We start from the raw sequence: 27,900 nt of genomic DNA, 5'->3' as shown, positions 1-27,900 counted from the left end.
ATGTTTCAGAACTTTTTATTAGGCCTTTTCTTAGATCCCATTAAAAATACTGTATTAGAGCTTTAAATTTAGATTGTTCACTTTGAAGATTTTATTATTTTATAGGCGTTTCAAAGCTCTAACTACAGTGAGATAACACTGTAGTTAGAGCACTGTTGCTGGAAGGAACTGTGGTGGGAAGAAGAGAGTGGAACGGAGACGTACGCTAGCACTATTAAGTAATTAACAAATAGTTTGAAATGTTTATAAATTTCACTTCCTTGTAACTTTACACACACTCATTTATCCTTATCTCCTCCCTTTTATTGACCTGTGATGCACTATCTGCAAATCCTTTTCTTTTAAATCTAACAGCTCATCATTTATGAGTGCATTCTTTGTTCCAAATCTTCCTTTTTTCCATCATGTTTCTTGCGCAATCACGTGCAAGAAGTGTCTTCAGGTAATCATCTGGAAGAAGCCCTGAATGCATGCTATAGAAATCTCTGTAGTGATGGAAGGCAGTCCTGCTATATGACCAGCCCTGCCTTAGAGGGTAGATACATGAAGGCCTGTGTGTGGCAATCACCAAGTCGTCAAGTGCCATGACACCGAATATACTATTTTGTAGGCTGTATTCTGCACCTGAGCTATATGCAGCGGGGACCTGAAATATACGATGCTTCTAGCTTCTCATCTTGAAAACTTTTTGTTAAAAAATGTAAAGCCTCTGCTTACTGTGCTGTTCCTGTGTATTTTTAAGTAGCTGTTAAGGTTTCCAATGTGACTGGCAAGCTGTAACTCATTCTTATTTGCTTGGTTTGCAGCCATCAGATGCTCTGATACTGGGAAAGATAAAAAATGTGGACTGCGTGTTGTTGGCAAGGTAAATGAATATTTTAAGGGGTTTTATATTATTTGTATCTTGAAAAAAAGTAGTTTTCTCAGAAGTTTTTTCTTTTTACATTGAGTGAATTAATTTTTCACTCTGACTGCATCTTGCTCTGTGTGGTTGCTGGCAGAGCCCAGTGGGAGTCTGGACTGTTCCCCCCACAAACAAATTTGGTACCCCAGGGGTGGAGAGCATTAACGATACCATCTAGGTTTGGGAAGGAAAAATGCAGTGAAGGATCCTGCCATAATAAAAATGGCAACCCACAATATTGCCTGTTCTCGTGGTAGATAGGTGGTACCTGATAACCTCAGTAATCTGGCTGCACCCTTTGTTGGCACATTTCCTTTGTGAAATTGGAAAATTGCCTGTTTTCAGATTCACTGTACATACAGCACCAGTGTAGCCGGTTTCAAATCATTCTGTGTGATTATTCAAATCTGTAGCTGCTACCTTTATTGCCTAGAAGGCTGCATCCCATGTAATTCTCCGTCACTGGGTTATCTGTGTTCGGATATCTCTTACTGTATGCAAAAGAGACTCTGCAAGCAGGATCTACAGAAGACTGCACAGAAATTTCATACTGGTTAATGTAACAGTAGATATCTAGGACTAATGTGCTACTAAACTCAAGAATGCTCACTGCATCTGAAAAGACATTTCGTCAGTGACTATACAGTCATCAGCCAGGTGGGGAAAGATCAGCCTCTGCAGCAGCCTTAACAGGCTGATCACTGATATTTAATAGTCGCCACCTCATGATTATCTGCTTTTTTCATAGGCTTTTTTAACTTTTTGTGTGGGAACAGCAAGAGCAGGGCTGCTTAAGTAGGGAGGATGAGCTAGGAGCTGAAGGTGACCATAGCTCAAGCAGTGCCCTCACCAGTCAGGGTGCAGCTCACAGCATCTGGGTAGTATGGGCTATCCAGACAGGTGATGGTTACAGGAACATTGACAGTTCTGGACAAGGCAAGGTGATGACGATTTAGGTCTGCAGTCCATCCAGGGAGTCCAGGCAGGAATAGTAGGAGTCAAGGCCAGAGACAAGGCTGCAGCGTGAGTCTGCAGTCCTTCCAGGAGACAGGGCTGGAGTCAGCACTGGAGTTGAGGCCCCAGGCATAAGCCTGAGAGCCATCCAGAAAACAGGGCTGGAGACAAGTGTACCTGCAGTGTAGCTCGGGGAGGGACTGAAGGCCCTGTCCTGAGCTTAAAGGGAGCACTTGGGCTCACAGGCACTTGGGTGCATGCCTGCAGGCCCAAGGTAAGGCTGATGAGGGCAATTAAGACCTGTTGGTGCACTAAAGACTCTGTTACTTTTTATGCCAGTACTTTTCCCTTAAACTGTCGACTGTTACCACCTCAGCAACTACACTTCTGCCTGTAGTTTTCTTATTTTGCGTGGACTTTGCTCATGTATTTTTTTTACACCTGGACACTTTTTTTTTTGTTGTTTTCTCAAATGAAATGCTGAGCCAAAGTCACATAGCCATGTTGTATCAAACTAGGCTTTGGACTGCAGACAGCTGAACCATTGGGCTGTGGATTACATCTTCATTGGGATTTATGACTGTTCACAGATGACCCCCGTGAGCTGGGTTTTGGGACTAAGATTCCTGCAACTTTACTTTGTCTTTTGGGAAAACAGCAGTCAGTGTTGCACATGAATGTCAGATTTAAAAATAAAAAATAAAGCATATATATTCTAGAACACCAACTGTAGCATGAAAAAATAAATCTGCACTCCTGCTAGCTTATCAGAAACACTGATGACAGCGTGGGAATCCTGACTGACAGTTCTTAGTCACATCAGTCAAGTTCTTTAAACCCTTTGTTCTCTGTAAAAGAACTGATTAGGATATGCGGTTCCTCCTTACCTCTCACAACGTAGGGAATAATTTTCAAACGTGTTTACTTATTATGGGTTGTTTGTGAATTGCCCTTCCTCTCAACATTTTCAGTAGTACACATGCTCTTTGATCACTGTGAAGTTATTGCAGCCCTTTTGAAAGTTTCATTTGTCCATCACGTCTATTAACTTCACTATAAGAGCCTGGGAGGTTATACTGACTTGGTTATCTGGAGTGTATGCTGCTATAACTTGCAGTATGGTTCCTCCAAAAGTAGTTTGCTTATGGCAGTCATTGATAATGGTGGCAGCTCTGTTGCCTTAACAGGTGGTGTGCTTGTGAAGGTGTTGAGCCTTTTAAACACTGCTTGCTTGCTTGCTACAGTGGAATAGTTTGTATACCACCCTTAGTGAACGTTATTCCACTTAGCAAACAAAACTAAGTTGTTGTATGCTACCTTGTCGCTCGTAGAGGCATCAGTGCCAACCTTCTTGCTCATCCTCCTTGATACCTTCAGAAGGTGATTTCTTTGTGATTGCTGATAGGTTTTGATGCTGTCGATGCATCTACTTGTGCTTATAGATAGATTTCCTCGCAATCTATAGTCCAGCAGCTTGTCTGCTTACTAAAGGTCTTTCAATTTATAGCCTTTCCCTGTATCCCTTCTGGTACTAAGTGTGTACAAAGAGTGTAGTCCTCAAGTGCAAATGTGGCTCTTCTGCTGGGTCATAGAGTTTTGTTCTTGTTTTGTCTTCTTTCCAGGCTGTGTTGCAGTTAGGTGATGTGGTGGCTGGCATACATTTAGTACAGCTGTTTGTCCTTTTAGGATGATGGGAAAGACTTCTTCTGTTTTCTTTCGTCCTTTTGCTCTCTTCAAATATTTTGAACATCTGGGTTGTTAAATACACCTTTAGGAAAACTTCTCCTGTAGAAAGTAAAGAAAGAGATCCTTCGCACAGAGAGAATAAAGAAAGACAACTGATAATGTTAAAAGAGACGCAGGGAAGAAGTGCAGTTGTCACTGTTTGGGCTCTTTTAGAGCGCTGGAGGTGAGCTTTTCTATATAAGTAAGGCTCTTTCTGGTGTGTTTCAGTATTTGCTTAAAGTAAGTTATGTTCACCTTCTACTTTTTATTCAATGATATGGTCATCAAAATCCCGTTACTGTTGTGGGGAACTGTGTTAGAGGGACTTAGCTTTCTAAGTGACAAAAAGATAGATGGGGATGCTTTCAAATCATTTGTCATAGTAGTCTGGGAAAACTTGAACTTATCTGGCACCTCAGCTCCTGTAATCGTCTTCCTCCACAGTCATCACCTCTGACATCTGTTCTGCATTCTCTCTCTTCCAAGACTCCCAATAAGAAAATTCCTCTGTGAATTTTCTCCTCTGGGAGCGAAAGAGACAGTGTTTTACTTTGGCGTCTCATACAGAAGGTCTTGCAGAGGGCCTCTGTCAGCATTTTTAAATCAGAGATGGTCTGAAGACAACCCTATGCTTCATGTATATAAGAGTGAAACATGGGTGTGTCTGATCATGCTTCCTTCTATTATCTTTGTGAGTACAGAAAAAATTGCCCTAAGGGTGTGAGAAGAAGATAGCTAGTTGAGAATACCACCAGTTCTTCCTAGTTGTGTCTGACAGTAGGTAGAAAATCTTAACTCTTTTGTGTCCTTCCATTGCTATAGCTGATATGGATAATGCTGTTCTGTATCTTTCTTATCCAGTGTATTTGGATACTGTCAAATATGGTATCCTGTTAACTTCCAACAAAGGGGACATAACGTTTGCTCTCTTGGTCTGAGACCACAGCAAGGATAAGACAGGTTGTAGAGTATTCCAACGTTTCTGGTTCGAGGAAGGTGATAAGGTGAGGAGGAGAAGGTTGAATACTTTTGTTTCTAGTAATAGTGCTGTAGGCACTGGAAAGGAGAGAGTAATTTTTTTTTAATTGATTCCTGTTTTGTTTTTGAAATCTGGAGATTCTTTTACTTCATCTTTCCAACACTAGAGATGGAAAAAGCGGAAAGAACACTACTTGAGTTTCAGCTTACCATCTGATGCAGTAGTGATGATAGAGATGAATGTGCTTTTAAGATTGAATATGTTCTGTACTAGTTAAAAGAATGCTGCAATGATACAGAGTAATTCTAAATTATGAAAGTTATGTCAGGTCACTGTAGGAGCAAAGACAAAGCTGGCAGTCCTACTATTTTCTTTGGATTGGGGATAGATTAAAACAGTGGGCTTTCCCTGTTTTTTCTTTCCCATGTTGTACCAGTCTTTCCTGGGTGGAAGGATGCAAACAGCACTTCTAAGCAGAAAATCTAGGGAGGTGCATATATATTTTATAAATCTGTTGTATTCTGTGGATTTAATATTCACCAAGCCTGGGTTTTTGGAATCTATGAAACTGGCTCAAAAATGTAGGGGAAAAATGCATTTTATACTCTTAAGTTGCTAAAGTATGTTTGCATTGTATTTTCAAGTTTTTTTTTCATTACATCCTTGAACTGCAGAGTTTTCTTCTTAGAAAGCGGATTACAAAAATTCTTCTGAAAAAATTCATGCCTATAAATATAAACCAAATATTGAGACACCTATTCTATAGTCAGGAAAACAGGCTAACTGCTAGTTGCTGAAGTTCCATTATCAATCTTGTGAGAGAGATTACATTTCCTGGAATTGTGTTTATTTGGGAGAGGAAAGGCAATTTCAGTCTGATTTATTTTACCCTCTTTCCACCTTTGTCTTTGCAGACATGGAAGGCATCATACAATTATGCCATCAAATGTCAATTATCGTGCAAATATCTGGGCGCTAAAACAAGAAAATTGTTCACATGTTTTAGTAACTACTGCCTGTGGTTCATTACGAGAAGAAATACAACCTGGAGATCTTGTCATGATTGACCAATTCATTGACAGGTAGGTGAGCAACACATGTTCTCTTCCTCTCCTTTTTCCTTTGGGGAGAAAAGAAGGGAAGAGGGGGATTAAACCAAGCGGTAGCAATTAATGTCAATCTCAGTTTTGTGGAATGAGGTGATAACCTCTACTCTTATGGCAAAAAAAAAAAAGATCTTTCTATGAGGAGATGTGATAGGAAGCATGACATCCACAAATCTTTGGGCCTCAATGGGATGCACATACGAGTGCTGAGGGAGCTGGCGGATGTTACTGTCAGGCCACTCTCCATCATCTTGGAAAGGTCATGGAAAACAGGAGAGGTGCCTGAGGACTGGAAGAAAGCCAGTGTCACCCCAGTCTTCCAAAAGGACAAGAAGGAGGAGCCAGGAAACGCCAGGCCTGTCAGCCTCACCTCCTTCCCTGGAAAGGTGGTGGAACAGCTCATCCTGGAGGTCCTCACTAAGCGTCTGGAGGACAAGAGGGTGATCAGGAGTAGTCAGCATGGATTCACCAAAGGGAAATCATGCTTGACCAATCTGATAGCCTTCTCTGATGGAATGACTGGCTGATGAGGGTAGATGAGGGCAGAGCAGTGGATGTTGTCTCCCTGGACTTCAGCAAGGCTTCTGACAGTGTCTCCCATCACATCCTCATAGAGAAAGTCAGGAAGTGTGGGTTGGATGAGTGGAGGGTGAGGTGGCTTGAGAACTGGCTGGATGGCCGAGCTCAGAGGGTTGTGGTGAATGGCGCAGAGTCTAGTTGGAGGCCAGTAGCTCGCGGTGTCCCCCAGGGGTCAGTGCTGGGTCCAGTCTTGTTCGATGTATTCATCAGTGACCTGGAGGAAGGCACAGAGCGCACCCTCAGCAAGTTTGCTGATGACGCTAAACTGGGGGGAGTGTCTGACACACCAGGGGGCTGTGCTGCCATTCCGAGGGACGTGGACAGGCTGGAGAGCTGGGAGGAGAGGAACCTCCTGAAGTTCAACAAAGGCAAGGGCAGGGTCCTGCACCTAGGGAGGAATAACCCCATGCCCCAGGACAGGCTGGGGGCTGACCTGCTGGAGAGTAGCTCTGCCGAGAAGGACCTGGGAGTGCTGGTGGACAGCAAGTTAAGCATGAGGCAGCAGGGTGCCCTTGTGGCCAAGAAGGCCAATGGGATCCTGGGATGCATTAGGCAGAGTGTTGCCAGGAGGTCAGGGGAGGTGATCCTGCCCCTCTCCTCAGCCCTGGGGAGGCCTCACCTGGAGTGCTGTGTCCAATTCTGGGCTGCCCAGTACAAGAGAGACATGGCACGACTGGAGAGAGTCCAGCGGAGGGCTGCGAAGGTGATTAGGGGACTGGAGCATCTCTGCTCTGAAGAAAGGCTGAGAGAGCTGGGCCTGTTCAGCCTGGAGAGGAGAAGACTGAGGGGCGATCTCATCAACGTGTACAAGTATCTGAAGGGAAGGTGTCGAGAGGATGGGGCCAGTGTCTTCTCCATGGTGCCCAGCGACAGGACAAGAGGCAGCGGGCAGAAACTGAACCACAGGAACTTTCATCTGAACCTGAGAAAAAACTTCTTTGCTGTGAGGGTGACAGAGCATTGGAACGGGTTGCCCGGGGAGGTAGTGAAGTCTCCTTCGCTGGAGATATTCAAAACCCGTCTGGATGCGATCCTGGGCAATATGCTGTAGAGGACCCTGCTTGAGCAGGGAGGTTGGACCAGATGATTTCCAGAGATTCCTTCCAACCTTGGCTGTTCTCTGATTCTGTGAATGAGATTATAACAGATACAAAGAAGATAGCAGGCTTTGAAGAAAAGCCTGAAATGATGTAAAGTACAGTTCCTTGGGAGCAGTCTTTTGGAGACAAGATCTGTCGTCCTCAGATACTACTAGGGAGGAACATGGATAAAAAGCACAGGGCACATACAGTTTTAAGAAAATCTGAAACGTGTTGGAAAGATGCAGGAAACAAGTCTGTATAGTAGGAGTTAGATAGGAAAATATATGCAGTAATAGTGAGGCTCTGCGGAAGAGGGATCTAATATAACAAAGTGAGAGAAGAGAGAGTTGATTTAAAACAAGGAGAGATGCTACATTTTTTGATTTTTCTAAAAATAACAAGGAAGTACAGCTTTTCCGAAGAAGTCTGTTTACTGCAGGCTCTTCCCCTCTCCTTGATTATCTAATGCCTAGAAAAATCCAAGCAAACGGGAAACCCCCACAACAACATTTAAAGTCACCCAGTTACACCAAATGATTCAACAACGTAGTTGCACATTTTTATAAGTGAATTTAATATTAGTACTTATACATATACTATATAGATATAGAAGTCTTATTTGGATATTTCATCCGTTTTTAAGTATTTGAAATGGTTTACGAGGCTTCTTTGTGCTTTTAGCATGGCTACTGATAATATTTGATTGCCAGTTGAGCCTGAAGGCTTCTTTACCTAGGTTTCTTTTCTGCAGCGCTTGTACTATTCAGGTTTTGAGTTACTGAAGGTTTTTTGTCTGTAAACCACATGCTTTCTCTTGTAAGAGAGTACACTTTAAATAGAAGGTATATAAATGAGTAAGTACCCTGCAGGAACAAGCCCCATATAAACTGCTTCCTGTATTTGTGGGTTATACTGGAATTGATTTATGGGTAGAGAGTAGATATATTCCTGCCAATGGTCCTTCTTTTGAGTCTAAAACTGTTCTGGCTGATGACTTTGTTTATACAGGCGGGATCATACTCATCTTTATTCTGTCAGTAGTACTTGGAAATTAGTAATTTTAATATCAATTGTGATTTGTGAGGAAAAAAGGTATTAAACATACTTTGGTACACAATTTGGATAACTGTGTATTTTGACAGTATTACCATGTAGCAGCCTTCTAGGTGATAGAATTGGAGCCTAGCTGTGCTAAACCAGGAATTCTAAGCACGATAAGAAGTAGCCTCGGCCCCAGACAGCCTGCGCTTTTAAGCAATAAACATTTGGGATGAAAGCAGAGTTGTTATCTGCTATGGATGAGGGGTGGAAGTACAGAGAAATGAACTCTTGCCAAGGTCAGGCAGAAAGGCATTGACAGAGACAGGAAAAGAACTCAGATGTGAAATCTCAGACCATCCTTCGTCCAAAATATCATTATCAGAATTAACAATTTATTCTGAAGATAGTTAATCATCTCCCACAGCTTTACATTTCCCAGCACTTGCGGGTCTGCATCGTAACCTCTGAGCTGGAAAGGAAATAGTCAACTGGGTTAAGTTTGGGTTTTAAGAACATGCTCCTTTTAAGGGGGGGAAAAAAAAGTTATAGAAACTATTAGTGTATACTCTAGATGCTGTCATGGACGGCTATGTGCTTTTTAGGAAAGAGAGGCCAGGAAGGCGAGGTGGTGGAGTTGCTCTTTATGAGAGGGAGCAACTGGAATGTATGGAGCTCTGCCTCGGGGTGGATGAAGAGCAAGTGGAGAGCCTATGGGTAAGGATTAGAGGGCGAGCTAACTGGGTGACACTGTTGTGGGGGTTTGCTACGGGCTACCTGACCAGGAGGAAGTCGTCGATGAGGCCTTCTACTGACAGCTGGAAGTAGCCTCACGATCACAGGCCCTGGTTCTCATGGGGGACTTCAACCCCCCTGACATCTGTTGGCAAGACAGCACAGCTAGGCACAAACAGTCAAAGAGGTTCCTGCAGAGGATTGATGATAATTTCTTGACTCAGGTGGTGGAGACGCCAACGAGGAGAGGTGCAATGCTAGACCTTGTACTAATGAACAAAGAAGGTCTAGTTGGAGAGGTGAAGGTTGGGGGCAGCCTTGGCTGCAGTGACCATGAGATGGTGGAGTTCAGGATCCTACAAAGAGGAAGCAGGGCAATGAGTAAGATTGCAACGCTGGACTTCAGGAGAGTTAACTTCGGCCTGTTCAGGGACCTACTTAGGGGACTGTCATGGGGTAGGGCCCTAGAAGGAAGAGGGGTCCAAGAGAGCTGGTTAATATTCAAGCAGCACCTCCTGCAGGCTCAAGATCGGTGCATCCCTCTGAGTAAGAAGTCGAGCAAAGCGGGCAGGAGACCTGCATGGATGAGCAAGGAACTGCTAGCAAAACTGCAACAGAAGAAGGAAGTACACAGATGATTAGAGCACCTCTCCTATGGAGAAAGACTGCAAGAGCTGGGCCTGTTCAGCCTGGAGAAGAGAAGATTGAGAGGTGATCTCATAAACGTGTACAAGTATCTGAAGGGGGAGTGTCAAGAGGATGAGGCCAGCCTCTTCTCCGTGGTGCCCAGCAACAGGACAAGAGGCAGCGGGCAGAAACTGAACCACAGGAAGTTCCATCTGAACCTGAGAAAACACTTCTTCACTGTGAGGGTGACAGAGCACTGGACCAGGTTGCCCAGAGAGGTAGTGGAGTCTCCTTCGCTGGAGATATTCAAAACCTGTCTGGACGTGATCCTGGGCAATATGCTGTAGAGGACCCTGCTTGAGCAGGGAGGTTGGACTAGATGATCTCCAGAGGTCCCTTCCAACCTAAACGATTCTGTGATTCTGTGATTCCTTGTGATCTCTGTGAGCGAAAGATAATAAAAAGGAGCCGTGGATTCTGTAACCTTCATTCTCTTTGCAGGTAATACAAAATAACAGTGTAGCAGCTGTGAAAAGATTTGTGCTGCTGCCCTCTATCTTGCAGACAGGCTAATAGAACAGATCAGGATGGCCAGCTCCTGACTTCAGTAACAAGGCTACAGAAAGAAGAAGAGCCCAAAAGACATTCCTATGTGCCAGCCAATACTTCACAGATAGCAAGAGGCAGAGACTGGTTCAGGTCTGCCTTTATTCTCACCCTAAGTCTAGCAGCGTTCTGACACATCAGTTGTCCCCATATCAAATAGCTATGGCCTTTGCAAAATTGAAGCCTTCCATGAAAAAGCAGAAATGGTTGCACATGAGTGCAAACATAAGTGATCCCTTACTCAGAGCAGTCGTGGGTCTCATCTTCATTTTCCTGTTCCCATGCAATTTGTGTCTTTGGTACTAAGCATGGCAGGATTTCTTAGTGCTGCAGTCGTTCTCTCCAAAAAAATATGGACAGCTGAGAGGCAGAGATTAGGGTTGTACATAAGTGATCTTTCTTCAGGGTTTTTCCAAGTGAAAGTGCCTGACCAACGAGATCTGAAATACTGTAAGGCAGGAAATGGATTATGACTTTTCCCGTTTCCTCCAATTCTAAATAGGTCATTAGCAGACACTTAACGTAAAAAAGGATGTAATATCAGGTGGATTCTATTTGCAGCTTTTGAGTATCCGATAAAGGAAAAATTAATATTACCGTTTTGGTATATTTTATCATCAGTATCCCATTGTGCATATGTCTTTAATTTGCCAATCTATTTTGCCACTTTATAATCTCATCCTTAAGGGAACTGTATTACTTGCCCCGTCCCCCCCACCCCAAATCTACTCTAATGTGCAACTTGTATTTAAAATCTTGTAAATCTTCAGCTGATGATTTGGATGGGGAACTTTTGTGAGCAATAATAAAAGCAGAAATTCCACTTCATAAGTGCAGATTCAATTGAGATAACTAAGCATGATCGTTTTAGTCTAATTTCCCTTACTAACATAAACCAAAGTTTGCTAGTGTAGTCATTGAGTAGACGCATAATGATATCAGGGCTAATGAACAAATTGTTCTCAGTCTACTCAGTATCTGTTGACCTTAGTCTTAGTTTAATGATTTGGGACTTCCTGCATTCTAGCCACCAGAAGCCTGCCAAAACAATGGAGAAAGCTCTTTCTTTAGCTTTAGCCTATATTGCTGAAATATCTTCTACACCAGTAAGTAGTCATTAAGACTTAACAGTTGACCATGTTTTAGTTTGGGAGGAAGATGTGGTGCTTGACAGCGTATAATGAGGGTTATCTGTGATAACACTGAAAATTGCAATAAAAAAATTAATGAGATGTCAATAAATTGGAAGCCTAAGTCATTGTATTTGTTCAAATGTACATTTGTAAATTCCCGTTGTGGTGGGACTGACTTTTCTGACTTTTACATACACGTTCTTTAGTGTTCAGCAGGTTATCTAGTGCAGGTGTGAAAATCATAGGTAAATTTTTTGCTTTGGCATTCTTTTTTTTAAGCTAGAAATAATTTCAGACAAAAGTCTTGTAAGATGAAGTTAGCATTTAAATTCAAGCAACTTCAGACTTTAATAAAGCCAACTGATTGGACTCTTGCCTTATTTTTCTCCTACAAAGTACAGTGTGTAACATGCTGGGGAGAATATGTCTCAAAGAATTTTGTTTCAGAGGGTTTTCGCCATTCATTTCATTGAATTAACTGAGGCAGTGCATTTGAGGGTAAAGTTATAACTGAGCAACAATTCCAATAGATGGCAAAATGGAAAAATTGTGTATGAGGCGGTCATTTTTGTACCATGTTAGACCATTTTCATGCAAGACAGTTGTTTCATAATTGAGAGAATGGAGAAAAATCATTTTCAAGTCCAGGATTCTTTCAGGTGCAAGTTGCCAATATGTCTGTGTAATGTGTTGAGAATATGAAGACATCCTGTTCAGGGTTGTTTTGATTGAATTCATCCATCTTTTGTTCAAGTTCTTCCTACAAATTCAGATTCTTTACAGTGAAAGAATGTAATGTGATGAACTCGCTCTGTTTTGACTACTTTTGTGGACAGTTCAAACTTGATTCCTTCCCTTACTGAAAGCTCATTGTGCTCTTTTTTTTTTAAGAGATTACTTGTACTACAATTATATTTGGTTGTTTTCTTTCATATAACATTGCAGCATAATATGGCCGTTTCTGGCACTTAAGAACAAATCAGCATTTCAGTATCTTTCTTACAGTAGATGTTCTCTAATGAATTGGTAATACTCTGCTAAAATAACAGTTTTGTACTCTTGAACTGAACTTTGAAAGGTCTGTACAGAGGCAAAACAAGATAACGTGGTCATTAATATCATGCTGTATTTTCATTCCCTTTGCGGAACACCTGGTTACTGGGCCTCTGATTTTTTTACTTTCTTTTCTTTTTTCTCCCTGCTCTTCTCTTTGCTCTCTGAGCACGTGTTCTGCTTTTCCAGGACTACTAAAAGACATTATACTTTATACGATGGGCAGTGTTCCACTCTTTCAGGAGTATGTCATATTCCAATGGCAGAGCCATTCTGCACTAAAACCAGAGAGGTAAGTGAATTTTGTAAAAGTTTAATGGTTTTTAATGGCATCTGTGGATTATGGTATAATTATGCAGTCTCCGAATACAGAGGCAATCTCTATCCCTTCATTCCTGTTTCTCAGAAATCTCATGGTATTAAACAAAATGTAACATTTAGAAGGCCTGGGAAATAAAAGATCGTGTGACTGTAGGAGCTGTGTTTTTAAGGTAAGTACACAGAAGGGTCTAAGAAGGCAGTTAGCAACCTAGATTTCCTAGGGACTTAATAAAAGGGCAGAAGATCTATCTTTATCAGATAACAAACCATGGGAACAGGAGCATGGACAAAATAGGCAGATGGAGTTAGGGGATAGCTCATTTTTGTTCTGAATGGAATAGCACCTCCTACAGAGGCATTCTACACTGCTTGATTGATTACACTTAAAATACAAAGAGTTAGAAGTAATACTGCAGCATTCACAGAAACGTCAGTATTGCATTTGTGCTTTTCCGTACTATAGCAGTTGAGCTTGGACAGTGAAAGCTTTGCTTAAGGGATGTTAAACAGGGAAACAAGCCAAATCACATTGATCTTTTCTTAAATACTGTTGTTGTTAGTTTTGTTGCTTCAAGATTTTCAGGCTTTGAAAACATTAAGACTAAACAGAGTGAAATACTGCTCTGCTTTTCAACACCTTTATAACCTTTTGGGAGGAGTGTATCTGTAATTAAATATGCCATCTCAGTGAATCAGTGTATCCTTACATCTGAGCGAAAGGGAAGGTGAAAATAGAATTCAGCATTTTGTGGTCTTGTGGAATGCTCTGGTCAGAAGGTGCGGGGCAGTATGTCCTCAAGGGACACAGGAATCTTTTTTAAAAAATGAGAGTCATGCCCATCCAAGAGACTTACTCTCTGTGCAAACTGTTGCAACACTGAGCAGGTGAAGACACTGAATTATGAAGCACATAACTTGCTCTGTACCCAGGGTATATTCAAATTTTAGTACTGCTGAGTCCTTTGGCTCTTATCACCAATTCAGTTCACTGTCATTATAGGCTATTAATGAGCTAGACACAACGTGGTATGTTCTGAGATGACCACCAGTAGGATCACAGCGCTGTTACAAAAGTGACACTTTAATGCACTAGGAATGTAGGCTGTTTTGTAATGAAATGGAGACATTATGAAGCTGAAAAGGAAACAGACCATTACATATTATATATCTGCATGCTCTTGCCCTTCTGTCATTGGGCAGCAAACTGTGCAAAATTCCTTGCATTTTCAAAGAAGCAAGAGCCTACCCCCACACTATTACCAAAGAATAGTTGGCATATAATAGCTTGCTGACAGTGAGCATGATGCCATGTCATAAATACAAAGAGTTTACTGGGTACTTATTGCACACTTTCTGTAATGAACTAAAGAATGTTGTTACTGAAGTGATTGGCTATTCTTCACACTGGGCATCTCTCTCTTACCTTTTTTTTTCCTTAAGTAAGCAGTCAAGTATAAGCCATTTCCTGAGATTGAAGGGAACATACAAAAGCTGGCTTTCATTGATTGTTAAGTAGCTAGAGACAAAGCTCCTTGGGAATTTAATTTTTTAAAAGAGCAACAGAGAAATGTTCATTTTAAAATAGAGAACAAACATTTAGGTACTTCCCAGCCTCACATGTGATCATTATGTCATTAGCCTGTACATTCTAATCAGCCCAACAGATGTTTCAAAGAACATGTGTTTTTGAGCTCTTGGAGGGGCTGAAACTGCTTTTCACTTCATTTGAAAATATCAGATAAAACTGATATAAAATATTTTCCCTGAACTGATCCTGAAGATTGCTGGGATCATTTTAGCCCGGATTGTCGTGATTCAAGGAAGTATCATAGATAAAGGCAATCATAATAAAGCCAAAACTATTAATGTAGTAGAATAATTGAGGAATTTGCATGACAAATATTTGACGATTGCATATTTAATAGAATATTTTCACGTTTTCACAAATGCTGTTTGGTTTATGCAGTAGAAATCAAATAAAGAATCTGAAGGAGTTCATCTTTTCTGTAGTAACAAACTGTTTTGAGTAACATAGGCTACCTTGGCTGTTACTGCTCTAAGAAAGTAGGGCTCACTGCAACTCACAGCATTTGACAGGGAGGCTGCTCCAGCAGGCCTGGATGTAGGTCATGATGCTGGCAAGGCAACTTACGGCAGTGTCAGACTAGGTTTTGGCTGCTGCCGTGCTACCAAGGTCTCTGCTGTCACACATTTTCATGCTTTCTTTTATACTTCTTTTCAAGCTGAATCCTTTTCTCAAGCATCTCTTAGCAAGCCCCTGATTAGTGCCAAGCCGGCTGATGGTCATCTTAAGCAAATTTCATCTTTGTTACTTCCTTTTTCAGCAATGTCAGTTTCGGGGCTAACAACTTCTCAGAATGGTGTCGGTGTCCTATTCGCACACACCCTTACAAGTCACAGTCTTATTGTATCACCTGTTGTTACCCAGACCATCTACCAAGAGAAGTCGCAATGATTCCCCCATAGACAAAGTCCTGGTTCGGGTTGTACAGACTAATACCAAGTACCCGATATGCGCAAAGTATACAGCTTAGTTGCTGTCATGGGTAAATGGGGTAATAATTTTTCTCAGAGATCCCGAAATACTCTCTTAAGTATAGCTTGTAAAGTTTTGTCACTAGTAGACTTTCATAAGGTAAATTTCACACTGTTGGTCTCTCCAGCTCAATTCCACCTTTGTGGCAATGTAGTGCTTGGTGGCATTAACCTTTAGTGCTTTCACCATCCTGTTTTTTATGTAAGTAAAGCCAAAATGCACAAATTACCTATTTTTCAGTCTCTTTGGTCTGTGCTGAAAATAGTAATCCAACTGATGCAAGAAAAATCAGATGAATTCAACGTTACCTTATTAAAAAGACTATTCATTTCTCCTGTTGGATCAGGAAACCGAAACTGATTTTCATTTTTGGACAGCAGTAGCCATATTCAGCTTAACTCATTAGTGTAAGGTTAATTTTCTTGTATGTTTGTTTTTTGGTAGGGTGCAAAAGCAATGCACCAGCCAGGGAGAATTACTTGCTTCCGAACTCTGTACCAGCAAGGGAAAATTATTTACTTTTGTTGATGTTTATGTGTTTTGTAGGTTCTTACTGAGATTGCCAAGAAGCTTGAGCTCCAGTGTCATTCCAAGGGGACAGTGATCACAATTGAAGGCCCACGTTTCAGTTCTCGTGCAGAAAGCTTGATGTTTCGCAGCTGGGGAGCTGATGTCATCAACATGACCACAGTTCCTGAGGTGATTCTTGCGAAAGAAGCTGGATTGAGTTATGCAAGTATTGCTATGGCAACAGATTATGACTGCTGGAAAGAGCATGAAGAAGCAGTGAGTGCAACTGATTTTTCTCTGGGTCTTGTTTGGAAGGATTTGGATGCGAACCTGTAGCTTTTCATGGAAATCGCATATTAAATTAAATCTGTTCTTACGTGCGCCAGTATCACTGAATTATTTGGGATTAACAATTCTGAAAGCAAGAACAAAGTTAGACGTTGCTGCCTCATTGATCTTTATAAACTTCCCTCAGAATAAACAAACCTTTTAGCTCTCGTAGAAATGAGAGGGTCTGTATGTATAAAGCTGATGGACCTTCTCGTCCTGTAATTGGTCTGGTGTTTAATCTTTTGCAGCTCTATGTGAAAGGATATATCTTTTTCTAGTTCTTTTTTCTCATGGAATACATTTCCAGCAGAACACTTAGGTCAACTGCCAATTAAATTTTGGTCATGATAGGAAACAACAACCCAGTTTTGGCACTTGAGACAATGAAGACAGCTTTATAAAACAGTTGTTAATTTGCCTAAGTAACTTTGTAAAAACTCCTATCTCTCAGTTTTTATGTATATATATCAAATGTTTTCCACCTGCAACATCCCTGTACGATATTACTTAATTTACTTTTAATTACTTAGGTACGGTCTCAGCCTTACCTTTAATTTTCTACAATAATGATCTGCCTTTTTGAGCACTGATTTGCAGTAAAAACACAGGTAAATAGTAGAGGTGACATGGATTCCTCTAGGAGCTGTTCAATCCATACATTATTTTGATATTGTGGAAATGTATTTTATCAGATACAGCTTGGCTCTGATATTTTTATTATTCTTCAGCTGAATTTTTGAATATCCAATATAAAAAAGGTTATCCTCTAAATATTTATTAGTATAAAAGAGAACAATGTGATCGAGAAGTGTCTGGTTAAAACTGATACACACACATCTGTGCTGTCATTGCACTAAAGGCCCCCAGGTGGCATTTTATGTAAAGCTATCTATGTCTCATTAAGAATAGCACTAGGAATTTCTTTGCAATTAAAATTCCACACGAATTTGATCAGGCTATCCAAGACTAATTCTTTTTTCCGTTTAGTCAGCTCTTACTTTTTCTTTTTTTCATTTTCAGAGTATCCATTTGGGTTTTTTGTTTGTTGTTATTATTATGAGTAAATATGGCTAAAAGGCGTTATAGGTCTTCACCAGTGACTTCTAATGTGTTCAGGTGAAAAGTTCCACTGAGATTTTTTTGAGTATGAAGTTTACAAAATCGGACCCAAGCAATGAAGTATAACCAAATATACATCCACAAAGGAAAAAAGTTTTTACTAGCAAAAAAGATGGTGACTCTTTAAGCTACCTACAGATTTTTTTTATCCGTGCTTATGAGATGAGTTAGATGAGTTTTGTTTGGGATTTAAAGTGTATGCCACCAAACAGCACAGTTTTCTTGTGTTTTTAGGTTTCAGTGGATAAGGTTTTAAAGACACTGAAAGAGAATGCAAATAAGGCTACCAGCATACTCCTTACTGCTATACCTCAGATAGCTTCCATGGAGTGGACAGACACCTTGCATATCCTAAAAGTAAGTACATATATGAGTGTGATTAATATTGGGGAAGGCGTGTATATGCACATAATATAGGCATATGTTCCAAGATGTAACTTTTTACAGTATATGTTTTAACAAACCCACTGTATTCAAGATGGAAAAATAAACTCATTAATAGTCTTACAAGCTTCATTGCACAGATCAAGCCTCGATCTTCCCCCCCCCAAAAAATTTTAAGCTAGAAAGATTAAAGACATCTGTATTATCTGTATTATTTAATATTATTATTATTAAATCTACATGAGGCTGCAAGTGAATAACCTGTTCCTCTGTTCAGCCCTAGCCTAGATCTTGAAACAGTGGAGAGCCAAATGGAGTAGACTGGAGCACAAAAACTGTGCTCTCTTGAATATGTGGCAGGTGAAGAGCTGTTTGCAAGATACAGGTGTTATCCAGTTTGGATTTATAAGATTTGTGTTCTCACACTCACTTTCAGACCTGAAGTACATAAAAAAAAAGGAATAGAAAAAAAAAACTATTTCAAAGTATCTTGATGAGGGAGTATTTTAGATAGGATTTTTCAAAGACAAAATTTGCTTATGTGTTTTACATCACCTCAATTTCACGAGAGTGCTTGAGATTCCATGTTAGCAATAATGTAGAGGAAAAAAGCAGTGTTAAAATAGGTTGAATCTCTGTCCAACTTCTTTCTAAGCTACGAATAGCCACTTCCAAAAGGACAAGAACAGGCAGGGTGAGAGGACTAAGGATGACACTGGGTCAGTTTGGCAAACAGGAAAAGAGAACTGGAATGTGAGGGACAGAAAACAGGCAGAAATGGTCCACAAAGAGCTATGTTAGTAAAAGCAGCGATCTGAGAAGGGGAAGCCGTTTGAGGAGACAAAGAAGTATCTCTGACTCTGTGCACTCTCAGGTTCCTTCTTTGTCTTTTATAAAGGAAAAGAAGCTGAAAAACACTGTCTTCCTGAAGCTTGAGTGCATAAGAAAGATTAAAAAAAACAGACATAAGTCATATCAGATATCTGAAAGTGTGATCTTGGATTTCAAATTCAAAGAGCTGCTTATGTGGTAAAAATTATCTATGTCATTGTATTGAGATCAGGTTTTCAATTTTTTTTCCAATCTGCTTCTCTTGTCAGTGACTCCTGTCTCCTCCAGTTTGGTCAATAGCCTGGTACAGCTAAATCCAGGAAATATGACAGAAAGTTCACCACAGATCCTTTTTGGGCATCCTTAGGCTTGAACAGGTCGTGTTCATGGGGTTCCTTCCCAAATCCTTCCTCTGATTTTCTTTAGGAAGGGCTGGAAAAGCTAGAATTATTTTTTGATGAGGCGTTAAATAATGATAAAACAGATGGTGGATTGAGCTGGGCCTTTGTGTTTGTGAATAAAGGAGGAGATAATTATGCAATACGGCAAAAACGAAGATATGTACGTGCTTCTTTACACGTTTGTAGTTGAACTGTAGAGAATCAGAAATTTTCTTCTCTCTGTAGATGTAAAGAGTGCTTCTGTATGTTTGGCTCTGGCCTTTTTAAAGGACAGCTGATTGGGTTTTTTCAACCAGCCTTTTTCAAAGGCACCTTTTCCTAGTGTTCTCCTCTGGGAGAGCTGTGCGGTAGTGTGGGCAGGAACACAGACAAGGAGGGGCAAGATTGCAGCTGGTACACTGGGAGCAGTGACAAAGTAAAATCATGCCTAACTATGCACAAGCTACAGCTCGGCAGCTCAAATGGCATCTGTCAGTGTCTATTTTCAGTGTTTGGGGAAGCATGTGAAACTCTAAAGCTCTGCAAGGTCAGAACCTTTCATCTTCGACCTCCTTAATCTGGCTACTATGACTGGAGGAACTTGACCAGGCAGGAGTAAGAAGGTGCTGCCAGGCCTTTTTCACAGCGGTGTTTGCCTGTCTTCTTCCTCAAAGTTGTGCACTCTGTTGACGTGCACATGGTGTCATCTCTGAAATTCACAACAGTCCTAGAAAGCTCCAGGGTGTTGAAGCAAAAGTGGCCAGGGATATTTTTCTATTTAGGCTGTCTGCTATCCAGTTTTTCTCATGTGTCCTTTCATCTGTGATGTGCCAGTTAGTTTGTAAGTCTAGTCTGAATGTTACTTTTTTTAACTGCCAGGGTGTCTTTAGGTCAATGTCGCCTGGCATTGCATAACCTCCAGACTCAGGTTGCATGAACTTTAACATAAAGATTTATAACAATCCTCTGTGAAGGTAGAGCATCTTCCCACAGCCTGTCTTTTTGATGTGTGGCCAGACTGCAGTGTGTTTCAGAACAGGGTATGAGAAAGTTGTACTTGTGTCACTGATCAGGAAACACAGATGGTGATCTACAGATCACAGGCAATCCAAGTAATTCATGGGTGGTATCAGGGAAAGTTCTTGATAGGATGGGCCAACCATGGGTGATGCATGGCTGGACCTACTGTTCCCTGACAGGGAGGAATTGTTTAGGGAGTTTGTAATCACTGTCAATGTTGACTGTAGTGGTCATGAAATAGTGGCATTCAGGATCCTACAGGGAGTGAGGAAGTCAAATAGCAGAGTACAGATCCTGGACTTCAGGTGAGCAGACTTGGGTTTAACCAGGGAACTAGTAGATAGCGTTTCTTGGGAGGCAGCTCTGAAGGGCAAAAGAGCTAAGGAATTCTGACAAGTTTTTGAAGGGAGCATCCTCCAAGCACAAGAATGAGCCATCTCGGGAAAGCGAGTAGATATATCAGGGGATTGGCTTTGCTATACAGGTAATAGAGCTCCAGTGCAAAGATTCAACATACAGGAGGTGGAAGCAAGGACAAGCTACAAAGGAGGAATTCAGAAGCAAGCCTAGACCTGCAGGAATGGTGTCAGGAAAACCAAAGTTCACCTATACTTGACACTTGCAAAGAGCACCACGGGCAACAGGAACAACTTCAGCCGCTACATAGTTATCGAAGCCCGATCAAGGAAAATGTGGGCCCATTGCTGAATGGGGTTGATGAATTAATGACAGCAGGGACTTTCAAGAGGGAACTGTAGGCTCTCTTTTTGTCCATTTTTAGGAAAAGCATTGCTGAGAGAGAAAAGCTGTTTTTTTGAAAAAGATTTTAACTCATGAACTAGCAACAGCTGTGAACTGGGCTCTGTACATTTATTGCAGTGAGGTTCAGAAGAGAGCCTGTATTGGGATGGTAAAGGAATTTCATGTTCGTACTAGTTTTCCTTACAGTGTTGGTGTAAGAAAATCAGCCTGTGGTAAGGTGTCACAGCTGCCATGAATGCTGCTCAGATAGACTTCTTGCCTTTGAACTGTCCTGCTGACACTGCCAGTCTTTTGTAAACTTACGTACTAGCCTATGGGAAGCGCTACTTGTCAGAGCCCTAGTACAAGGAATAGTGTACTCTGAGGAGAGAGCTGTATGAGGTGAATACTGTGGATTGTTTTAGACTGGGTAAGATATGCTTAGATATGTTTTAGCACTGTTCGTCCTGTGCATACTTGAAATTTAATATGTTTGGTAGCTAACAAATTGAAAGTTCACTTTTTCCAGTCTAACTAACTTTCTAGTGTCAGGTTAGCATTTTCCAATCTAACTTCAGGCGATAACTACATTCATAACATTCATAATTTATGCATGTAGAGCTCTGATCTTATATTCTTGAGTAAGTTTCTTCCCTGAGATAATCTCAATGAAATCAGTGAACCTGCTTGTGACTAGAGTCAGTTGGATCAGGTGAATAAGGCAGAGGGAGGAAATTCAACAGATTCACTTCAGCTGAATTCACTGATTCACTTCAGTCCTGTAATTGGACTGGACTATATACCATGGGCCTTGCAGGCTAAGGGCCTCTCAAGAAAGCTGAGATTGAAAATTTCTCAGGTCTCACCCTTTAACGTGGCTGACTTTAATGTTGCATATCGCTGCATGCCCTGACCGTTTCATTCACTCTCAACCAATGCACTTTAAAGGTTTCTGTTCCTTGACAGCTGTACTTTAAAATGAGGGAAGGAACATGCAAAAATCACCTTTTTAAGCAACTTCATTTTCGAAGATTTCTGATTGTGTTTTATTTTATGGCTTTCTACAGATCCAATGCATGTAAGACAATATGTTAGCCTTAAAAGTGAAAAGCCAGCTGCACAGTTTCTCATTTGTAGCCTGTAAGTCTAAAAATCTTAATTTCAGTCTAGTGTGTCTATAATGTGATTGTTGGTTCTCAGTAAGCTGGTACACAGATAAAAAAAAATATATAATAAGTCATTGTACTATTGTAGCATAGGTGCTTCCTGTTGTTCTTTTGACTTTTATGATGCTGGGAGGAGTTGGAGATACTATTCCTGTGTAGTGAGTTACACCAGTTTTTAGTCTGTATGGAGGCGACCTAGTCTGCCCTAACATCAAACAGATTCTGTGGGAGCATTTATCTACTTTGACTCTGTATTTCAGACAACTGTGCAATGTTCAGTCATGCTGCCAAAGCACTAACAGCCTGGATGGACTCTGAAGTTTGGGTACTAAGAAAGAAGAGCGACCATTTTTGAACTTCTAGAGGTTATAATATCTTCAAAAAATGTTATAAGCATGGAAGAATGCTTTATGTACCTGATAATGATAATAATTATGATAAACTGTGATTGATAATAGTGTAAAATTTTTTTGTAAGACAGTCTGTCATGCTTGATAATGAGTAAGATGTATTCAAAATATAACTTGAGCTATCCTTTGAACTTGGAGTGTACTCCAGTGCTGAATAACTGAATCAGACAGTGATCTACAACAAGTTATAATCTTGTTGCTGGATGGTTCATAAAGCTATCATCTGATATCAAGGGTATCATTTAACTGATGGATGAAAAGAAAGGCTAGGTAATGCTCTGTTACAGTTTTGTAAAGTAAGAAGAAAGGAAATTCACAGATATTTAGCTGCTTTGCTATTTCTGCTTCTCTTTTCCTTCCAGAAGGAAGGTGGCTACCATTTACTTCAGAACATACTGTAAAAAGGAATAGATAATTTAGAAATAAAATTGTATTTTTGAATTTTTGAAGTTTTATACATTATCTGTATTTTTTATTTCAATTATTTTTTCATTTTAGTAGTGTTTTTTGGTTTTGTGCAGACAAAATTTTGTTTAACAATTGCAGCCATTCTTTCACAGCAGTTGCATAATGGATGAATATTCTCATTAAAAATTTTTAGCTGGTAATTAAGTCAAATTTGTGCCTGAAGGCCTATATATGTAACTAAAGATAGTGCCAGTCCTGAACAGTGGGCTGGCCTTCTTTTGTTAAATTGATCTGAACCATTCTGGTTTTAGTTTCTATTTTTAGTGATGAATGTACATAATCACTTTGATTGTATGCATTTCATTTGTTAATATCATTTGTCTTCAATAAAATAACCTGCTGCTTCTTGTCTTAAAAATAAAACAAACGAAACCTTTGCTTCTCCGAATTGTGTGGGAATGGATTTTTTATTTACTCCTGGTCATTATTCAGTGAGTGAATTGTGTGTGTCTGGCAAGTACTTTTACCATTCTTGGAACAGGTTGGTGTGATAGTTCATGAACATCATTTTAGAAAGGCTGAAGGCTTCAAAATATGGTACTGCTTAAAACTTAAGGTCATCATTCATAGTTCACTGAAACAACAGGGACTGCTGAAACAAAAAGGGATCGAAACGCAAGCCAAGCCTGGCAAGGAAAAGATCAGAAACGTGAAAGGTACAAATTCTCAAAGAAATGTAAAAAAAGGAATGAACTATAGAAGAAAAAAGCAGGTAGATCAACCTTTTGTCTTGCTAGCCTTCCCTGTCAGTGACCCAGTCTTTCACTGTGAAAGGCTCTGGGCTTGGACCCCTAGGAGAACACTGAGGCTGCCTTGGAGATACTGGGGAAAATAGTTTAGCCAGTCTTCCATATTTCCTGGTCTTTTTAAAACAAATTTGGATTGTAGGAGCCAAATCTTGAAGCTTGAGAGGCGGAGGTTGAAGGTTTAACATGCCTTCTGCTGTCTTTAATATCTAGTCAAACCAGAGGGCTGGCCTTAAAAGTGCTCTTGGTTGGTGGGTTATTTTTGTCTCCTACACCATTTTATGGAAATAGGATTGCAGATACAAAGTTCATAGTCAAGTGTTCTCAGAAGAAGCTGTTCCTGGACTTGCATTTTCAGTCTCTGTTGACTTTTTTACATTCCGTAGTGACATAACACACTGATTTGTCAATTACCTTCTTTATTTATTTATTTTTGGTATGTAGAGTACTTCCAGTAGCACAGGACAATACAGCACAGAGCAAGTCTGTAGTTACGGTTACCTTCCTGTTTAAACTCCTTACTTTCCTGTACTGCAGGGGTAGGTGATACCTATTTGCTCTGAAGACATAGGCTTGATATCCGATGTACCGAGGTGTCTCATCTAATAGGGGTCTTGTGGAGTTAAGATGCAGACGTCAGTAACAGAGTGCTAGCATGTGGTATATTTCTACAAAGTTTAGCATACATTTTATACTCCTTGAAATGTATGGGGACTTATTTGTCCAGGAGACTATAGGATGAAGATGGTAGCTGACAAGAGAAACATAGATTGATTGTGTTTAATTACATAACAATAGGCCAGATCATTGATTTTAATCATCTTTCTAAGCAGTCCTAAGAAAGGCATTATATTTATTGTGGGAAATACGGCCTATATGATAGGGAATAGAAGGATACAAATTTAATATACTACTAAAATCAGGTAAGCAGCCAGAGAAGAACTGTGGCAGTTGGTAGACTCAGAACGTCTCTGGTTTGACAAGAATGAGATAGTGACACGCAGATGACTGTGCATGGAAATGACCTCTCTTCCATTTTGACTGTCTCACCATGCTGTTTCTGTCTTCCACAACCGTTATTCAGTCCGTCTACTGTGACAGATTTTGAATACCTTCTTCTGGTGGATAGTATTTATATCATATCACCAAAATCAAGAGCATTATCAAATCCTGACTGGAGGCATGTTGGCCTGATAAACGGCCTACCGGGACACAGAGTGCTAAATTTTTGCTGTTGCCTAGTTTTCAAACATGAACTCCAAAATTAATGCATACTAAGGTTGATTGCTGTCATTACTCCCCTTACAGAAATTGTATGCCTTCCTTATCTTAAAAATAAACCAATGTGCACTTAACGGCTATGGTTTCACACTCACATCTTTTATGCCAGATACTTTATGTTTTGAAAAATAAAAAGCTTTCAGCAGAACCTTTCGGGACCTGATCAATTTCTATTTGTGTATTTCCCTAAGCATTACATTTTAAAGCCTCATCTAAACAGTAAATACTTCAACACTGCTACCAAAAAATTTTGAGAACTGAAGCAGTCGAAGCAGTGTCGGTGTGAGTGAATTGCATGTCTCATGGGAGATGGTTTAGAATTGTGAAAAGCCTAGTGAAATGTTAGCTGATGGAGCTTAACTTTGTGTTTTTCAATCCTGTTTCTCGTTCTCCAGGGGAATTGTCCTAAACTAACTTGTTGATCCGTATAGCCTGAATACTTTCAAGGCATTGAGGTAAAGGAGATCACTCATAGAGCAAGCAGGAGCTGCTACGGAACAGTTCGGCTTCATCGTGCTTCTATGCAGAATGGAGCTGGGGGAAAAGAGGAATGCAGCTGGGAAGCAGTGTGTGTATTAAAAGTTAGTAATGAAAATCTTATTCTCTTTGCCGTATATATGGCATGGAGACTGAAAGGAAGTGAAGGACTGTGTATGGAGCACAGTTGCATAAAGCAAAAGATATGGCAGTATTAGCTAAGGACTGAGAAATATAAAAATGGGATCCAGGTGATTCCTTGTAAAACTCTCCATTGGGCACCAAAGGGAATACTATGGATTGCAGCCAAATGGACTGTCCAGATCTACATAGACCAGAGGCAGAAGTGTCACTGCAGTGTAATTCAACATGCAAATAAAAAATATGAGAGGAAGAAGCACATCCACTCAGAGGAGCTCCTATTGGATTGTTCTTCCAATGGCACTCTTTTAGACTTCTGCTTAGTCTTGGCACATGCATCACAGGGAACGGATATCCTTCCGCTTTAACTGCTAGATCTGGACTCAATAACATTCAGTCTTGGATATTCGTTGTCTAGGTTCCAAGCTGACACCCCACACTTGGTTGTATCTTGAATGTTTGCTCTAAATATGGAGATGCTGTTGTGTCTTACCCTGTTTCTCATCGATTGTTTAGGTGCTATCCTTGGGTTTTCTTTGGAGGAGCTGTCTGCGCGTTTAGTTTGCACTGAGCATCTCTCCAGTGTGTGCTTACAGTGTGATGCATTGATGCCAATATTGCAAGTGCAAATGCAGCACAAGCCAAACCATGAGGCAGGCCATTAGATCTGCCCTTTTCTACCTTTTCTGTCTCCTCTAAATCATTTTCCTGTGCTGCTTAAAACTGATCTGCCCTGCTAATACAAGTTTGCCGACTCATACCTCATTTTCACTTAACTAACACCTACCGCTTTCTGACATTCACGCTAACAACACTGAAGCATGTCTCAGCATGAGCAGAGGTGGCACGTGATATCAGTAGAACTATCTTTAGTATTCATATTAGTATTCAAAACAGATCTGAAAGCAGTTGGGGTTCTCAGAATTCTAACTGGTGCAAGAGCATATTCTGTTTATTGAAACCAGCTGAGTGCCTGTCAGTAAGAGGAAAAGTTCATTCAGGAGGTGCCTCAAGCACTTGGCAGGATCAGCCCTCTAAGACAGAAACTCTGGCTTAACTGTTTTAACAATTGCTTCCTCAACCCGCTGTCATTGCAGTACTGACTGAAGCAGGAGGGTGCAAGAGAACTGAAATTAACATTTAATAATTAATTTATGAAAATACACAATTGTTTATTTAAGATAATTAAGAAGTTCTTCAGCATCTTTAGTCTGCACTGACTCTCAATAACTTGTATTGTAAAACCATATGAGATTAGGCATACTGGGAAATACATTTTCCATTTGAACATCTGCATGTCATGGCTGCAGCCCAGCTGCGTGAATTCAGAAGGCTGACTCAATCATGTGAAATCTGCCTTAAGAGATCAAGGGCTATTCTGGACTGCAGAGGAAGCAAGGCAGTTCTTAGCTGAACTTTAAGCAAGCCTGGGTTCACTAATGCTTCTACATTAAGATGAGGAAAGTGCAGAACAATTACAGAACTATAGTTCTTACAGAATGTAATGTAATGAAACTACTGTAAGAACTATAGGTCTTACAGAACTATAGTTCTTACAGTAGTTTCATTACATTAATCCATTAATGTCCCCAATCCTGCAAAGACCACCTTTTGGAGAAAGCAGGCAGTACTCTGCTATTCCCGCCGAGGTTGCTGAGGATTATATTAATTCACTGTTACAGCCTAAGTCCTTCTGCAGGACCACACAGTACCTAGCAGCCATTCCAGAGGTGGGACAGACGGCCTTCCACCACGTTAGCAAGTCAAAGCAGGTCATGAAAGGGAATTAGCACAGTGGGGCTGCACTACCAAAACTGCAGGAAGCAAGAACCTTTCCCTGCTCAGCAGCTGTGAAAAATTAAGTCTGCCAGCTGCCCCTAGAACTGCACTCTAAAGAAAGCAAATCAGTTTTCAGTAGTCTTGAATTAATTGTGGAAATGACCCCATTTCTATGGGAAAATGTTAAGGGATTCTAAAACTAAAAAATCGTAAAAAATCAAACTTTGGATTATCTGTTTTCTGCCAATCCTTGTAAGCGAACAATAAGGCCATTGTTCAACTGCTAATTCCTAACATAGGGCTGACCATTCTGGAATTCAATCTGTAATAGATTGTATGAAATAGAACAACATTAAGTTAATGCTTTCACTGGAAGAAGGTGAAAATAAGGCATATAAGTAAGAAATTGCACACCTAAGTCCATAATTTCTATTACCTTTAGTTTTTGTAGTCTCATTCCCATGAAGACAAAATACAAGGACTAACATTACTGCTCTTCTGACTATCATCGAATATATAAGCTGTTTTCAGAAACTTTAGGCAGGGATGAATGACTCTGTAAGTAGAAGGGCAGTGCAAGATAAATGCCTTACAGTCTCAGTAATAATACTAGAAAACCTAGAATCTTTTAAATTTGAAGACACTGCCTTTTTGATGAACGTCATCTATTTTATCCATGACTACACAGACTAAGATTTTCTGGAAAGTATTTTCAATT

General features: G+C 40.5%; 1 protein-coding gene across 4 annotated transcripts in view; it reads left to right on the top strand.

Moving 5' to 3' along the window:
* MTAP (methylthioadenosine phosphorylase) overlaps positions 1–23,146 on the top strand; it is a 32,702-nt gene extending 9,556 nt beyond the window's left edge. For 2 of the 4 annotated variants that reach the window (XM_068926974.1, XM_009677023.2), the window contains exons 3-8: positions 807–865; positions 5,477–5,644; positions 12,711–12,813; positions 15,946–16,098; positions 17,593–17,715; positions 22,141–23,146. In XM_068926974.1, the coding sequence (XP_068783075.1) occupies positions 807–865; positions 5,477–5,644; positions 12,711–12,813; positions 15,946–16,098; positions 17,593–17,715; positions 22,141–22,179 (645 nt within the window). In that variant the 3' untranslated portion in view covers positions 22,180–23,146. Of the gene's footprint in view, positions 1–806; positions 866–5,476; positions 5,645–12,710; positions 12,814–15,945; positions 16,186–17,592; positions 17,716–22,140 lie in introns of all 4 variants that reach the window. The other 2 variants (XM_068926976.1, XM_009677022.2) reach the window with 1 other exon arrangement.
* Positions 23,147–27,900: the final 4,754 nt, after the last annotated feature.

The sequence above is a fragment of the Struthio camelus genome, chromosome Z (assembly GCF_040807025.1).
Source record: "Struthio camelus isolate bStrCam1 chromosome Z, bStrCam1.hap1, whole genome shotgun sequence".
Classification (NCBI taxonomy): Eukaryota; Metazoa; Chordata; class Aves; order Struthioniformes; family Struthionidae; genus Struthio; species Struthio camelus.
The sequence above is the reverse complement of the archived record's forward strand: the minus strand, read 5'-3'. Positions and strand labels throughout refer to the sequence as shown.